Source organism: Heptranchias perlo, chromosome 9, assembly GCF_035084215.1.
Source record: "Heptranchias perlo isolate sHepPer1 chromosome 9, sHepPer1.hap1, whole genome shotgun sequence".
In the NCBI taxonomy this organism is placed as follows: Eukaryota; Metazoa; Chordata; class Chondrichthyes; order Hexanchiformes; family Hexanchidae; genus Heptranchias; species Heptranchias perlo.
In genome coordinates this window covers 8,931,617-8,949,334 of record NC_090333.1, presented here as the reverse complement: position 1 = coordinate 8,949,334, position 17,718 = coordinate 8,931,617, and the positions used below count along the sequence as shown (strand labels likewise).

General features: G+C 44.2%; 1 protein-coding gene across 1 annotated transcript in view; it reads right to left on the bottom strand.

The window, feature by feature from the left end:
- ttll7 (tubulin tyrosine ligase-like family, member 7) overlaps positions 1-17,718 on the bottom strand; it is a 170,987-nt gene that overhangs the window by 86,381 nt on the left and 66,888 nt on the right. The window contains exon 6 of the mRNA XM_067989644.1: positions 7,934-8,150. Coding sequence (XP_067845745.1) covers positions 7,934-8,150 — 217 coding nt within the window. The remainder of the gene's footprint in view (positions 1-7,933; positions 8,151-17,718) is intronic.

The window sequence follows — 17,718 nt, the reverse complement described above, 5'->3', positions numbered from 1 at the left end:
TGAAAGGTCTGGCTCTAATTTTTAGACTCTGCCCCCTACTCCGAGAATCCCCAACCAGCGGAAATAGTTTCTCTCTATCTGTTCCCCTTAATATCTTATAAACTTCGATCAGATCACCCCTTAACCTTCGAAACTCTAGAGAATACAACCCCAATTTGTGTAATCTCTCCTCGTAACTTAACCCTTGAAGTCCGGGTATCATTCTAGTAAACCTACGCTGCACTCCCTCCAAGGCCAATATGTCCTTCCAAAGGTGCGGTGCCCAGAACTGCTCACAGTACTCCAGGTGTGGTCTAACCAGGGTTTTGTATAGCTGCAGCATAACTTCTGCCCCCTTGTACTCTAGTCCTCTAGATATAAAGGCCAACATTCCATTAGCCTTATTGATTATTTTCTGCACCTGTTCATGACACTTCAATGATCTATGTACCTGAACCCCTAAGTCCCTTTGGACATCCACTGTTTTTAACTTTTTACCATTTAGAAAGTACCCTGTTCTATCCTTTTTTGGTCCAAAGTGGATGACCTCACATTTGCCTACATTGAATTCCATTTGCCACAGTTTTGCCCATTCACCTAATCTATCAATATCCCTTTGTAATTTTATGTTTCCATCTACACTGCTTACAATGCCACCAATCTTTGTGTCATCGGCAAACTTAGATATGAGACTTTCTTTGCCTTCATCTAAGTCGTTAATAAATATTGTGAATAATTGAGGCCCCAAGACAAATCCCTGCGGGACTCCACTAGTCACATCCTGCCAATGTGAGTACCTACCCATTATCCCTACTCTCTGTCCCTTTCACTCAGCCAACTTCCTAACCAAGTCCGTACTTTTCCCTCGATTCCATGGGCTTCTATCTTAGCTAACAAGTGGGACTTCATCAAATGCCTTCTGGAAGTCCATATAAATAACATCCATTGACATTCCCCTGTCGACTACTTTGGTCAACTCTTCAAAAAATTCAATCAGGTTTGTCAGGCACGACCTACCTTTCACAAATCCATGCTGGCTCTCTCTGATTAACTGAAAATTTTCGAGGTGTTCAGTCACCCTATTCTTAATTATAGACTCCAGCATTTTCCCCACAACAGATGTTAGGCTAACTGGTCTATAATTCCCTGGTTTCCCTCTCTTTCCTTTCTTAAAAAGTGGAGTGACATGTGCAATTTTCCAATCTAGAGGGACAGTTCCTGAATCTAGAGAACTTTGAAAGATTATAGTTAGGGCATCTGCAATGTGCTCACCTACTTCCTTTAAAACCCTGGGATGGAAACCATCTGGTCCTGGGGATTTGTCACTCTTTAGTGCTATTATTTTCTTCATTACTGTTGTTTTACTTATGTTAATTTTATTGAGTCCCCGTCCCCAATTCAATATTAGTTTTCTTGGGTTTTCTGCATGCTATCCTCTTTTTCTACTGTAAATACTGACGCAAAGTAATTGTTCAACATGTCCGCCATTTCCCCATTGTCAATGACAATATTCCCACTTTCAGTTTTTAAGGGGCCAACACTGCTCCTGACCACCCTCTTTTTCCTAATATAACTATAAAAGTTCTTCGTATTGTTTTGATATCCCTTGTAAGTTTCTTTTCATACTCTCTTTTTGTAGCTCTATCTGTTTTGTGACCCTTTGTTGATCTTTGTATCTTTCCCATTCACCAGGATCTGTGTCATTTTTTGCCTTTTTGTATGCCCTTTCCTTTTGTCTTATCCTGTCCCTTCCCTCTTTCGTTGTCCATGGCTGTTTTTTTGGCAAGGAGAGTTCTTGCCCCTCAGGGGTATAAACCGGTTCTGTATCACATTAAATGTTTCTTTAAACATTTCCCACTGATCATCAGTCATTTTACCCATTAACAGATTTGCCCAGTTTACTGTGGACAGTCTCTGTCTCATCCCATTGAAGTCGGCCTTACCCAAGTCTAGAATCTTAGCAGCTGATTCATTTTTTTCCCTTTCAAAAACCCTACCTTGAACTCGATCATGTTATGATCACTATTGGATAGATGTTCACACACAGTTAAGCTGTTAACTAAATCTGGTTCATTACTCATTACTAAATCTAATATGGCTTGCCCCCTTGTTGCCTCTGGGACATACTGCTGTAGAAAACATACTCAAGAAATTCACTACCTTTCTGACAGTTGCTAGTCTGCTTTTCCCAATCTATGTGAAGGTTAAAGTCCCCCATTAAGACCACTATGCCTTTCTTACACGCTTGTCTAATCTCTGCATTTATACAATCTAGCACTTCAGAGCTGCTGCCAGGGCTCCTATACACAACTCCCACTATAGTCTTAGATCCTTTCCTATTTCTCAATTCAAACCATAAGGTCTCTGTTGGCTGCTTACCCCTCGTTATATCCTCCTTTATCATTGAAGTGATTTAATCTCTAATCACTAAGGCTATTCCTCCCCCTCTTCCATTTTCCCTATCTCTCCTGTAGACCTTATAACCTGGTATATTTAGTTCCCAATCCTGACCATCCTGCAGCCAAGTCTCAGTAATAGCTATCATGTCATACCCTCCAATTTGAATTTGTGCCTGTAATTCATTTAATTTATTCCTTATACTCCGTGCGTTTGTATATAGAACTCATAGTTGGGCCACACACCTTCAGCTTTGATGCTGGGTTAATCGCTTTACAGCTTCTAGTTTTCACTTGATCTGTCGTGCCTACAGTACACTCTCTTTCTGCTGCTCTACGCTTTTCCCTTTCACTTGTTCTTGAACAACTATTTGTTCTATTTGTATTGTAAATTTCCCCTGGGTCTTCCCCTCTCTTGTTGCTTTCAACTTTACTCTCTTCTGACTCCCCGCTCAGGTTCCCATCCCCCTGCCACTCTAGTTTAAACCCTCCCCAACAGCAGTTGCAAACCCCTCTGCGAGGATATTAGCCCCGGATCTGTTGAGGTGCAACCCGTCCGGCTTGATGTGAGGATTTATGCTCATGTTTCCTTATTCTACTAAATCAAATAGCGTTGACTGATCACCATCATCCTCTATCAGAGGATGCAATAGGGCAGATTTTGGAAAGAAGAGGCTTAAGCCAGCTAATTTGAGGTGGGAGGAGATGTTGGCACTCAGGACTGTAAATCAACAATGGGATATTTTTTGAATTGTAAACAATTTTACAACACCAAGTTATAGTCCAGCAATTTTATTTTAAATTCACAAGCTTTCGGAGGCTTCCCCCTTCCTCAGGTGAACGATGTTCACCTGAGGAAGGGGGAAGCCTCCGAAAGCTTGTGAATTTAAAATAAAATTGCTGGACTATAACTTGGTGTTGTAAAATTGTTTACAATTGTCAACCCCAGTCCATCACCGGCATCTCCACATCATATTTTTTGAAGAGGGAGATTGGAAAGCTGCAGAATAAATTTGTATATCATTATTTTTTTTTAAAAAGACTAATTCAAGTTTCAGAATGCCATTGATAAGTAAAGAGGTTAGAAACAAACAAAATTGAAGGAGAGCGCATATGCGGCCTACATGAATGATTAAAAATGAGAGAATACGAGAAAATAAAGAGAGGGTTTTAAAAATGGATAAGGAATGCAAGGAGGGAGTATGAGGAAAGAATCTCAAAAAATAATAAAATGAGCAGTAAAGTATTCCACAAATATATCAGCAAAAAGAGAATTGTTAAATGTGGGGTTGGACCCCTGAGAGGAGAGGATAGTGAGTTAGAACCATAGAACCATAGAAAAGATACAGCACAGAAGGGGGCCATTTGGCCCATCGTGTCCGCGCCGGCTCGAAGAACAAGCAGTGCCCATTCTAATCCACCTTCCAGCACCCGGTCCGTAGTAGTAAAGGATAAGCAGAAATCGGCAGGGATACTTAATAAGTACTATGCTTCAGTGTTTAGAAGATACAGAAAGCTATCAGTGAGGAGGTAAATCCTGAATTGGTTAAAAATGAGATGATAGATATTATAAAAAAGGGAAGTACTATAATTTCCGATATTACAACAGCGACTACACTTCAAAAATACTTCATTGGCTGTGAAGCGCTTTGGGACATCCTCAGGATGTGAAAGGCGCTACAGAAATGCAAGGCTTTCTTATTAGTTAAGCTAATGGAGGGTAAGGTGACAGAACCTGATAGGATATATCCAAGGATCCTGAGGGAAAGCGGGGGGGGGGGGGGGGCGGGGGTTGGGGGCGGGGGGAAGAAATAGCTTTAGAGGCTTTAGAAATTATATTTCAGGGTTATATTGAGAGGTGGATGCGTGTCAGAGGACTGGAGAGTGGCCAATGTAATACCCATTTTCAAAAAGAGACAGATTACAGGCCCGTTAGCGTAACAACTCTGGTAGGACAAACCTTGGAATCTTTAATAAATATCGAGATGAAGAGGAAATAATTAGAAGCAGTCGACATGGATCGTGCTTGATATCTTGGATGAGTTTTCAGAGGTGGATGGTGGGGGGGGAAATTGTACATGGACCTTCAGAAAGCCTTTTGACAAGATACCACATAGGAGACTGTTGGAAAAGATGAAGTAGTGTAGAATTAGTGGGAGGGTAGCAAATTAGACTAAAAACTGCTTAGAAGAGAGGAAACCAAGAGTAGGAATTAAGAGCAGTTTCCCAGAATGGTTGGAAGTGGGTAGCGATGTCCCAAAGGATTGTGTCCTGGGACTGCTTCTGTACACTATGTCCATTTGGGTTAGCAGGAATGATGGCCACATTTATAGAATCACAGAAAGGTTACAGCACGGAGGGAGGCCATTCGGCCCATCGAGTCCGCTCAATTGGATTTGTAAATGGCAAATAAATTAGAGGCACAGTAAATAATTCTGAGGACCAGAGGAAGCTGAAGGGGGACAGTGACAAGATGGTGGAATGGGGAAAAAACGAGGCAGGTGGAATTCATTGTCGGTCAGTGAGAGGATGTACATTTCAGTGAAAAAAAATTAAAGTAATACTTTGAGTGGGAGAAAGCTGGGTGAGGAAAAAAAGTGGAAGAACAGACGGATTTGGGGATTCAGGCTCACAAAAACATTAAAAACAGCACCTCAAGTGGATAAGGCAATAAAAAAAAACTAATGGATTGTGGCAAGAGAAATGGAACATCAATGTTGAGCTGTAATGGTGAATCGATATAAAGACCACAGTTGGAGTACTGTGTGCAGTTTTGGACTCCACACTACAGGAAGAAATGTTGAGGCAATAGAGAGGGTACAACACAGATTCACTGGGACGCAGCATGGTCGGAGGAAATACAAGCAAAAACTTGAAAAATTGGGGCTGCCTTTGCCCGAACAGATGAGATTAAAGGGTGATTTGAAAGAGGTGTTTAAAATTATGAAAGGATGGGATAGAGCAGATAGAAACAGCTTGTGATTGAAGGGTGCAGGACAAGGGGGGCATACAGATATAAGATTAAATGTAAGAGATTTAGGACGCAGACAGTGTACGGCTGTGGAATACACTAGCAGAGTTATTCGTTCAAGCAGAGACCATGTCAGCATTTAAGACTAGGTTAGATAGATGGTTGAAGGAAAGGGGAACAGGGCGGGCACATGGGATTAGGATTACTGCTTGTGTGGAGGATAAATACCAACACGGGCTGGTTGGGCCAAACAGCCTATTTCCCTGTTGTAATTTCTATGTAATCCCTCGGCTTTATTAACTTGTCACGAAAGGGTGTAGTCTCCTAAAGGGGCTGAAATCAATTAAATATTAAGATGCCCAGAATCGTACAATTTGCAGAAAGCTCATTCTTACCACTGGGGAAATTTAGACATGATAAAAATTGGCTAGATGAGCGATTGCTAGTTGTCTGTTGATAGCACTCTCATCTCTGAGTCAAAAGCTCATGGGCTCAATCTCCACTCCAAGATTTGAGTGCATAATCTAGGCTGACATTTCACTGCAGACCCCATGGTGCGCTGCACTGTCAGAGGTGCTGTCAGCTCATCTGCTGCTGAAACTCTTATCCATGCCTTTGTTACCTCTAGACTTGACTATGCCAATGCTCTCCTGGTCGACCTCCCACCTTCCACCCTCCATAAACTTGAGCTCATCCAAAACTCTGCTACCCGTATCCTAATTCGCACTAAGTCCCGTTCTCCCATCACCCCTGTGCTCGCTGACCTACACTGGCTCCTGGTCCTGGAACACCTTGATTTTAAAATTCTCATCCTTGTTTTCAAATCCTTCCATGGCCTCGCCCCTCCCTATCTCTGTAACCTCCTCCAACCCTCTTGCGCATTCCCAATTTTAAATGCTCCACCATTGGCGGCCGTGCCTTCAGCTGCCTATGCCCTAAGCTCTGGAATTCCCTCCGTAAATCTCTCCGCTCTCTACCTCTCTCTCCTCCTTTGAGTCGCTCCTTAAAACCTACCTCATCGACCAAACTTTTGGTCTGCTATCCTAATATCTCCTTATGTGGCGCGATGTCAAATTTTGTTTGATAATCGCTCCTGTGAAGTGCCTTGGGATGTTTTACTATGTTAAAGGGGCTATATATTAATGCAAGTTGTCGTTGTTGTCTTTCAGGTGAAATGTGAAACTGAGGCCTGGTTTGCCAATGCAGGTGGGCATTAAAGATCTCATCGCATGTTTTGAAGAAAAGCAGGGAGTTATTCCCAGTGTCCTGACCAATATACCTCCCTCCACCAGAAAAACAGTTTAGTTGGTCATTCATCTCACTGTTGTTTGTAGGATCTTGCACTGTGCAAAATAGTTGCTGCGTTTGCCCACAGAACTGTCGCTGAATTTCAAAAGTAATTCATTGTATGTGAAGTGTTTTCACCTAAGATGCTAAGATGCTGTTGAAATGCACATATTTTACATAGATTACATAGAATCTACAGCACAGAAACAGGCCATTCAGCCCAACTGGTCTATGCCGGCGTTTATGCTCCACACGGGCCTCCTCCAACATGACTACATCTAACCCTATCAGCATATCCTTCTATTCCTTTCTCCCTCATATACTTATCTAGCTTCCCCTTAAATGCATCTATGCTATTCGCCTCAACTATTCCTTGTGGTAGCGAGATCCACATTCTTACCACTCTTTGGGTAAAGAACATTTTTCCAGAATTCCCTTTACTATCCTTTTTTATTCAGTTGCTGTCTCATAGTTGCAGTCAGTATTGTACGAGGTGAATGTGCCGTTTTACACTTAGTCGGTTCCAGTTATAGAGGGTGGTTGTTGATCTGACCATTTGCCCCCTTGTCCTAACCCAACGCCCTTCCTACCACTGTCAACAGAATTAAAATGGTAAAATGCACCGATATTAATCAGGAGGAGTCTTTTCCCCCCACTATCTCTGATCCGCACAATTGAGGCAGAACGAGTTTCAAACTCCCAGGGCGGTCTACGGAGCAACAGTATGTTTTGCAATTAAAACATTAATTAGTTGCAGATTAAGAGGCAAATGTATAACCTGGAGCCATCTGGTGTAGCTGGCACCATAAATCGGTGTGACGAGACGCTTTTATCCGTGGAGCAGAGAGGATTTGCCGCATAAAGCTTATCCTGCACCTGTAGATCCACTCGCCATGTGTTGGGAGATTAGAATCACTACTGTCTTCTCAGCTATTTTTTTTTTAAATAAACATATTTTCTATCTCTGCCCACCTCCCCCCGGGAAGCCACATGCTGCAGTATGAGTCAACGGGCTCCCTCCAGTGTCATGCCCAGGTGCCCACTCTTCACGCACGAGTCTCAGCAAGTTATTCAACCCGGAAAGCAAGGCTTACCACTAAGGTGCTCTGGGTTACTATGTATCTACAAAGAATACAATCTTCCCTTGATTACAAGCCGAACCCACACTGTTCCACAGCATCAAGGCATCAGGAAACAGATCCATACCACAGGCCGAGACCAGGGACCAACCTCAAATAGCAGTCAGGAAAAGAAGGTTACATTTTTTTTTAATGAATTCCTCGAGTCAGAATCACCTTACCAAGTTCGATTCAGTTGGAGCGTGGTATTTCTCTGTGCCCATCCGTACCAGCCCATCGTTGTACAAAAAGATGCGCAAGGGGTCGCAAGAGGTCACCAGGATGTAGATACGCAGGTCAAACTTGTAACCCTCCATTAGGAACGGTTTGTCGAGGTATTCCTGCACTATCAAGTGTTCCTGAGCTTGGAGCTTCTCGCCATTCCTTATCAATGAGATTCTAAAGCAGAAACAAACAGCACAAGAGAAGTCACATGATGGGTTTGGGCAAAGAGGACCCTTCGATTGTGTTCTTCCAGGATACCAGCCCCACCTCTTACCATTAGAGCTTTAAAAAAAACATCCACCTGAATAGGCAGACAGACATCTTTGAGAATGCAGCGCTCCCTCAATACTGAACTGGCGCGTCAACCTAGATTATGTGCTCAAGTCTCTGGAGTGGACTTGAACTCATGACCTTCTGCTCAGAGTACAATGGTCCTATCTATCTAGGGTAGAAAGAGAGAAACTACCTCCCCTGGTGGAAGAGTCCAGAACAAGGGGGCATACCCTTAAAATTAAAGCTGGGCCTTTCAGCGGCGATGTCAGGAAGCATTTCTTCACACAAAGAGTAGTGGAAATCTGGAACTCTCTCCCCCCAGAAAGCTGTTGAGGCTGGGGGGGTCAATTGAAGATTTCGAAACTGAGATTGACAGATTTTTGTTAGGCAAAGGGTATTAAGGGTTACGGAACCAATGCGGGAAGATGGTGTTAAGATTCAGATCAGCCATGATCTAACTGAATGGCGGAACAGGCTCGAGGGGCTGAATGGCCTACTCCTGTTCCTAAGTTCCCATGAGCCAAGGCGGCACATGATGGCATGTGTGTGTTGGAATTCTGAAAGGAAATCGGAAAAAAAATGCCGGAACAGTAAGCAGGTCAGCATCCTGAAAGAGAAAGATAAGGTGACGCTTTGGGCGTGGCCTGCGTTAGAGTTCTGATGTAGGGTATCGCAGGATCACAAGGTAATTACGGATGAGGAAGACCATTCAGTTATAATAGTTCAATCATCCAGAAGTATCATAAAGTTCTCCCCCCCAACCACTTTGCTGCATCCAATTGTTTCTTGAAGGCGGCCAAACTTTCTGCCTCCACTATTCTATCAGGGAGTCCACTCTCTGTGTGAAGAAAAACTTCCTGATATCCGTCCTAAAGTTAGCTGTGAACCTACTAGTGTGTCCCCTTGTTCCTGCTCCCACAATTTAATTTAAAGTACTATTCCAGATTTACCTTTTTCCGTACCATTTATATCTCATATGCCTCTATAAGATCTCTCAGACGCCTCCTTTCCAGGCTAAAAGCCCAAATCTCTCCAGTCTTTTCTCGTAACTCAGAGCCCTGACACCAGGCATTATCCTCGTGGCTCTTCTCCGCACTGCCTTCAGTGCTTGAATGTCTCTCTTCTGCCTCATGACCAGAATTGGACGCAGTATTCAAGGCGTGGTCTGACCAGGGCACCATACAGTTTGATCACAACCTCCTCTGACTTGCATCCAAAACTCTGCTGCCTGTATCCTAACTCGCACCATCACCCCTTTGCTTGCTAATCTGCATTGGCACCCGGTCCGGCAGTGCCTCGATTTTAAAATTCTCATCCTTGTTTTCAAATCCCTCCCTGGCCTCATCCCTCCTTATCTCTGTAACCTCCTCCAGCCCTACAACCCTCCGAGAAACTCTGCGCTCCTCCGATTCTGGCTTCTTGCGTATCCCCGATTTTCATCACCCCACCATTGGCGGCCGTGCCTTCAGCTGACTTGGCCCTGAGCTTTGGAATTCCCTCCCTGAACCTCTCCGCCTCTCTACCTCTCTCTCCTCCTTTGAGACGCTCCTTAAAACCTATCTCTTTGACCAAGCTTTTGGTCACCTGTCCCAATATTTCCTTATGTGGCTCAGTGTCAAATTTTGCACCGCTAAAAATCCATCAAATTGATAAGGGCAAAAATTGACACACAAATTTTTTTAAAAGTCACTGAGTAATGTCCAGCTGCTCCAAATGTCTGCGATTGTCCAGATGGTGATTCAGCAGGACATTAATATCAACAGAACGCAGCTGAGGGACAACACAGCACTTTCAAGGATACTGTTCCCTTGTCCTCTCTCAGTATCCTGGCAGCTATCCCAATATAGAGAATGGAATCAATAAAATGGCTCATAAAACAATCTTAAAAGTGAGATTTAAAGATGTCTGAAGTGCACTTTGAGGACTGTTACAGATTTTAAATTTTACAGCTTTGTAGAAAATCACCATCGCCCTGTGTCATCTGCTACCGTCTAAACCTCTTAATTCAAAATTGCGTCTTTCAAATTATCTGTTAGCTTGAATTGAAAGCCAGCAAAAAACAAAAACCTGCTATACTAATTTATCTCAATTGCTTAATTCGAACTACTAGATAATTTGTGTATTTTTTCAAGCAAAAAATAAAATGACTTTGAACTGACAGCAGCAGACTGTAGTATAAATGTATCCATACAGATAACTTATGGTATCGAAGTTATTTAAAGTGCTGCTATGTTCAGTGTCAGAAGGATTACGGTTTGATCCATCATCTGTTAGCTTGTCTCAGCCAAGGCAGCGATAGGGGGTGCTACATTTTAGTCTCAATGCATCTTTGCTTGGGAAGTGAAAGATCAGGAAGGATTCCTGCCCCTAATTGCTATCCCTGCCGGAACATACATGTGCTTGGACAGGTGAGGGAAAGGCCGGGCTTGACTGTGATGCCTCTCGTGTTGATTTGCCTGCCAACTCACTGTCTAGGTTGGAAGAATGGCCAGGTAACAAGGTTGCCTGAGAGTCCAACATGAGTTAGAAGGGGGAAGAAAAAAGGGAATGGGAAGGCAAGGGGGCAAGAGACATAGGAAGTGAATCAGCAACTTTTCTATGAGCTGAATCCGCTCCCTATTTTACTTCCATCCTCCTCTCCTCCAGGTGCCGTCTCCTGCTGGGAAATGGCCCTCAGACACCAGCTGCCCTTCCATACTTGCCCAAGTGGCTATTCGTCACGTGTGAGCCTAGATATTGAGAACGGCCGGGCCAATCGACCGTGGCTGACGTCACAGCTGAGCCTGATCCTGTCCTCACCTAATCAGCACATGCACACACCTGCCTGAGGCTGTCGCCATCGGACTCCCTGGCTCGAAGGCGCTAAGACCAAGTGTAAGAAGAAAAGAAAGGACTTGCATTTATGTGGCGCCTTTCACGTCCTCGGGACATCCCAAAGTGCTTCACGGCTAATGAATTGCTTTGAAGTACAGTCACTGTTATTTTGTAGTCAAACCCGGCAGCCGATTTGCAGCCCAGCAAGATCCCACAAACAAATAACTAGTTGATCTGTTTTTGGTGGTATTGGTTGAGGAATGAATGTTGCCCGAGGACAGTGGGAGAACTCCCCTGCTCTTCTTCCAAATCCACCTGAACATGCAGACGGGTCTCAGTTTAACATCTCATCCAAAAGACAGAACCTCCAACAATGTAGCACTCCCCTCAATGCTACACTTAAATGTCCACCTAAATTATGTGTTCAAGGCTTGAAGTGGGACTAAACCCACAACCTTCCACCTCAGAGGCAAGAATGCGATCACTCAGCCAAAATAACACAACTAACACAATATCAGAAGGTCGTGGGTTCAACTCCCACTCCAGAGACTTGAGCACATAACCTAGGCTGACACTCCCAGGGGAGTGTTGCACTGTCGGAGGCGCCGTCTTTCGGAAGAGACGTTAAACCGAGGCCCCGTCTGCCCTCTCAAGTAGATGTAAAAGATCCCATGGCGCAACTTCGAACAAGAGCAGGGGCGTCCTGGCCAATATTTATCCCTCAACCAACATCTAAAAACAGATTATCTGGTCATTATCACATTCGTATTTGTGGGACCTTACTGTGCCCGAAATTGGCCGCGTTTCGTACATTACAACAGCGACTACACCTCAAAAAACGTCATTGCCTGTGAAGATCCTGAGGCCGTGAAAGGTGCGATATAAATGCAAGTCCTTCTTTTTTTTTCCATCAGCGCACCAAGTCAGCAGCTTGGATGAAGTTATCACAGGAAACCCTGCTAACTCCGAGCAGGCTGGGAATCAAACCTGAAACTTTAAGAACCAAGCCAGCTGGGTCGCTTAAGGGCTGCAGTTTTAATTGCAATCACTTCGCTTAATTGTAGTCACGGTTCACTTTTCAGCTTCTGAAGTGTCACCAGCTGTCGAAAGTTGTTGATGGCTTTCTTGCAGAATGACGTCAAAGAGGGAACGGGGGATCATTTCCCTGGTAGCAGACCCATTAATGAAAATGAGCCTGCCTCGGTCGACTGAGTGAAAGTTTTGAACTTCACAAGAACAAGTGGTGGATTTGGATACAAGTAGTACTTAAAGTAGATCAGTCACCCGGTCCGGCTGGGATGCATCCTAGGTTGCTGAGGGAAGTAAGGGTGGAAATTGCGGAGGTACTGGCCATAACCTTCCAAACATCCTTAGGTACAGGGGCAGTGTCAGAGGACTGGAGAACTGCAAATGTTGCACCCTTGTTCAAAAAAGGGTGTAAGGATAAAGACAGCAACTATAGGCCAGTCAGTTTAACCTCGATAGTGGGGAAACTTTTAGAAACGATAATCCGGGACAGAATTAACAATCACTTGAACGAGTGTGGATTGATTAGGGAAAGCCAGCACTGGCTTGTTAAAGGCAAATCATGTTTAACTAATCTGATGATGAGATAACAGAGAGGGTAGATGAGGGCAATGCAGCTGATGTGGTGTATATGGACTTTCAAAAGGTGTTTGATAAAGTGCCGCATAATAGGCTTGTCATCAAGATTGCGGCCCATGGAATAAAGGGGGCAGTTGCAACATGGATACAGAATTGGCTAAGTGACAGGAAAGAGAGAGTAGTGGTGAACGGTTGTTTTTCGGACTGGAGGGAGGTATACAGTGGTGTTCCCCAGGAGTCAGTGCTGGGACCGACAGAACCAGACAGACTAGATGCAGGGAGGATGTTCCCGATGGCTGGGGAATCCATAACCAGGGGTCACAGTCTCAGGATACGGGGTATGCTATTTAGAACCGAGATGAGGAGAAATTTCTTCACTCAGAGGGTGGTGAACCTGTGGAATTCTCTACCACAGAAGGCAGTGGAGGCCAAGTCATTAAATATATTCAAGAAGGAGATAGATATATTTCTTAATGCTAAAGGGATCAAGGGATACGGGGAAAAAGCGGGAACGGGGTACTGAGTTAGACGATCAGCCGTGATCATTTTGAATGGTGGAGCAGGCCCGAAGGGCCGAATGGCCTACTCTTGCTCCTATTTTCTACGATTCTATGATTCTATGACCACTGTTTTTCTTGATATATATTAATGACTTGGATTTGGGTGTACAGGGCACAATTTCAAAATCTGCAGATGACACAAAACTTGGAAGGGTAGTGAACAGTGAGGAGGATGGTAATAGACTTCGAGAGGATGGTGGCATGGGCAGACACGTGGCAGATGAAATTTAATGCAGAAAAATGCGATGTGATACATTTTGGTAGGAAGAACCAAGAGAGGCAATATAAACTAGAGGGCACAATTCTAAAAGGGGTACAGGAACAGAGAGACCTGGGGATACATGTGCACAAATCGTTGAAGGTGGCAGGGCAGGTTGAGAAAGCGGTTAAAAAAGCATACAGGATCCTGGGCTTTATAAATAGAGGCATAGAGTACAAAAGTAAGGACGTCATGATGAACCTTTATAAAACACTGGTTCAGCCACAACTGGAGTATTGTGTCCAGTTCTGGGCACCGCACTTTAGGAAAGATGTGAACGCCATAGAGAGGGTGCAGAAGAGATTTACTAGAATGATTCCAGGGATGAGGGGCTTTAATTACGTGGATAGACTGGAGAAGCTGGGGTTGTTCTCCTTGGAACAGGGAAGGTTGCAGGGAGATTTGATAGAGGTATTTAAAATCATGAAGGGTCTAGACAGAGTAGATAGAGAGAAACTGTTCCCATTGGCGGAAGGGGCAAGAACCAGAGGGCATAGATTTAAGGTGATTGGCAAAAGAATCAAAGGATATATGAGGAAAAACTTTTTTACACAGCGAGTGGTTAGGATCTGGAATGCTGTGCTCGAGGGGGTGTGGAGGCAGATTGAATCATGGCCTTCAAAATGGAACTGGTTAAGTACTTGAAAGTAAAAAATTTGCAGGGCAACGGGGATGGGGCGGCGGAGTGGGACTAGTTGGATTGCTCATGTATAGAGCCGGCACGGACTCGTTGGGCCGAATGGCCTCCTTCCGTGCTGTAACCTTTCTATGATTCTATGAAGTGGCATAACTATACAATTACACTGACTTGCATCTCTTTGATACAGATCAGCCATGATCTAATTGAATGGTCATGATGTGGAGATGGACTGGGGTGGACAAATGTAAGGAATCTTACAACACCAGGTTATAGTCCAACAATTTTATTTTAAAATCACAAGCTTTCGGAGATTATCCCCTTCTGTTTATATTGCCTCTCTTGGTTCTTCCTACCAAAATGTATCACATTTTCACCTGACGAAGGGGATAATCTCCGAAAGCTTGCGATTTTAAAATAAAATTGTTGGACTATAACCTGGTGTTGTAAGATTCCTTATAATTGAATGGTAGAACAGGCTCAAAGTGCTGAATGGCCTACTCCTGTTCCTATGTTATTAGTCCCATTAACTGGACTCCTTAAATAGCAACTTTCAATAATGGGCCAATTTTCCAAGTTTGTGCTGCCACCAGGAGTCTCACCTTCTATTAAAATATCATAAGTGAGCTGTCCACGATTATCTAGCCAGCGGGTTCCTATGCAGCCAGTGCACAAGGCTCCCTGCCAGCAGTGTAAATGTGGTAAATGTCAGCTGTGGTTTAGTCAGTGGTACTCTTGCCTCTGAGTCAGAAGGTTGTGAGTTCAGATCCCATTCCAGGAACTTGAGCACAAAAATCCAGACTGACAGTCCCAATGTGGCACTGAGGGAGTGCTGCACTGTCAGAGGTGCCGTCTTGGATAAGACGTCTGCCCTCTCAGATCCCACGGCCCAATTTTGAAGAAGAGCAGCGGAATTCTCCTCAGTGCCCTGGCCAATATTTAACCCTCAACCAACACCTAAAGACAGATTATCTGGTCATTATCTCGCTATATAAATGCAGGTCTTTCTTTCTTCTACTGGATCTTTGAAGCGTTCTATAAACTGAAGGAAAGCTTTCTCGTAATGTTTTGGGAAAGCAGACGCTCCTGCCTGCACTCTCAGCACACTGAAAGTTTAGCAGCTAGGAGCAGAGTACGGTGTACTCATGTAATCACAGGTACAGAGCTCTCTCACTTACGAGAGTGCCGTTTCAACCGGGCCGTGTAAATCCGGTACTGCCAGATACTAACGCTGTAGCTGCCAGCGTCAGACCGCCGGCACAATCTAGCCGCAGCAACAGCTGACTGGTACTGATATGGTATAGCAGAAACAGTGCTCAATCCAATGTCGCACCACGTGATTTCTCCACTGTACTCAATGAGGGTTGAAAATGCAGGACCCCCCCCCCCGCCTCCCCCACTCCCGCCCCGCCAACACACAGCCCCGTCGGGAGTGCTGCTCCCTGGACCCTCTGTCTGTCTCCAGGGGAATGAGTTGACTTTGCACAACTTATCTTAGAGGATGTCGGACCGGGGATGGGGAGTGGTGGGGGAGCAGAATATCAGACATCAGCAGCCAGTGTCCACAGCAAAGGATAACAGCGAGCACATCAGGAGCACGATATTGTAAAATAAACCCCTACAACATGCAGTTCCCAACACTTACAACGTCCATGCTTATTACAGGCAGCCGCCTATATCGGGCAAATGGCGCTAACCATTTTCCACTACCATAGGATCAATTACAAAGGCACCCATTATAACTCGTTAAGTGCGCCAACTATTTCGGGCAGTTTGATAAGTACTTACCCATTTAAAAGGTTGTGCTGATTTCAAAGTCGGGTCTTCAAGCAATTTCAATCAACTGTTCGCACCTCGTTAAAGTGCGATTACCTTAATCAGGAGATTCTGGAAGCAACTGCTAACAATTAGGAGGGGCGGTGAGAATTCCTGTTTTCCTTATTTACTCCATCAACTTCCTTCATGATTTTGAACACCTCTATCAAATCTCCTCCTAATCTTCCCTGCTTAGAGCCAGACCTTTCAGGAGCGAGATTAGAAAACATTTCTGCACACAAAGGGTGGTAGAGGTTTGGAACTCTCTTCCGCAAACGGCAATTGATGCTAGCTCAATTGCTAAATTTAAATCTGAGATAGTTTGATTTTTGGCAACTAAAGGTATCAGGGGATATGGGCCAAAGACAGGTATAAGGTGCTAGATCACAGATCAGCCATGATCTTATCGAATGGTGGAGCAGGCACGAGGGGCTGAATGGCCTACTCCTGTTCCTATGTTCCTATGCTCTAAGGAGAACAATCCCAGCTTCTCTAGTCTCTCCACAGAACTAAAGTCTTTCATCCCTGGTACCATTCTACTAAAGCTCCTCTGCGCCCTCTCCAAGGCCTTGACATCCTTCCTAAAGTGTGGTGACCAGAATTGGACCCAATACTCCAGCTGGGGCCTAACTAGTGTTTTATAAAGGTTTAGCAAGTACTTTCTTCAGCATTATTGCAGGCCACTTGATAAATGGTCAGTCCCATTAGTGAATTTGCATTGACGTCAAGCGCGGCAGCAATGATCAACATAAATGGCAATTATTTCAGGAAGGCTCGATGGGGAAATGGAGTGAAAAACATCCATCTAAAAGTAACCCTTGCGCTGAAGTTAGTAAACCTTTCTGCAGCTCGACTTCACGGAGCGAGGCCATTAACGTCACCCAGAGCCACAGGTGGAAAATGCTTTGTTGTAACTCAACCGCTGCCAGGAGAAAAAGACTAGAAGAGATCACTTTAGGGCGGATGTCAAGGGCTTGGAGGGGGTGCAGACGGGATTTACTAGAATAATACCAGGGATGAGAGACATCAGTTACGTAGCGAGATTAGAGAAGCTGGAATTGTTCTCCTATGAGCAGAGAAGGTTAAGGGGAGATGTAATAGAGGTGTTCAAAATTTTGAGGGATTTTGATAGATTTCCAGTGGCAGAAGGGTCGATAACCAAAGGGCACACATTTAAGATAATTGGCAAAAGAACAAGAGGGAAGATGAGGAGAATTTTTTTTTTACACAGCAAGTTGTTATGATCTGGAATGTACTACCTGAAAGGGTGGTGGAAGCAGATTTAATAGTTACTTTCAAAATTGGAATTGGATAAAGATTTGAAGGGGAAAAATTTGCAGGGCTATGGGGAAAGGGCAGGGGAATGAGACTAATTGGTTAGCTCTTTCAAAGAGCCGGCACAGACACGATGGGCCGAATGGCCTCCTTCTGTGCTGCACATTCTACGATGCTAAGACAGACAAAAAAAAAATTGGAAGGGAAAATGATGGCAAAAAGTCACATAAAGACAGTTTGGAGACTGATAGTCCAGCAAAGATTCTCCATAGTGAAAATATTCACCTCACCCAGCTCCGTAATCTCTGCTGGTCTGCTTTCTGTGTGCATGCGCCAAAAGGCAGACAGTGGTGTGGCCCAGGTAGTGTAGTACAAAACAGACAGGAGATGTTTTGAGCTGCGCAATGATTTAATCTTTTCTTTAATGTAGATTTTAATCCTGTTTGCACCACAGCAAGTTTGGAATAGTGGCCTCTGTTTGATAATGATGCATTGCAACAATGA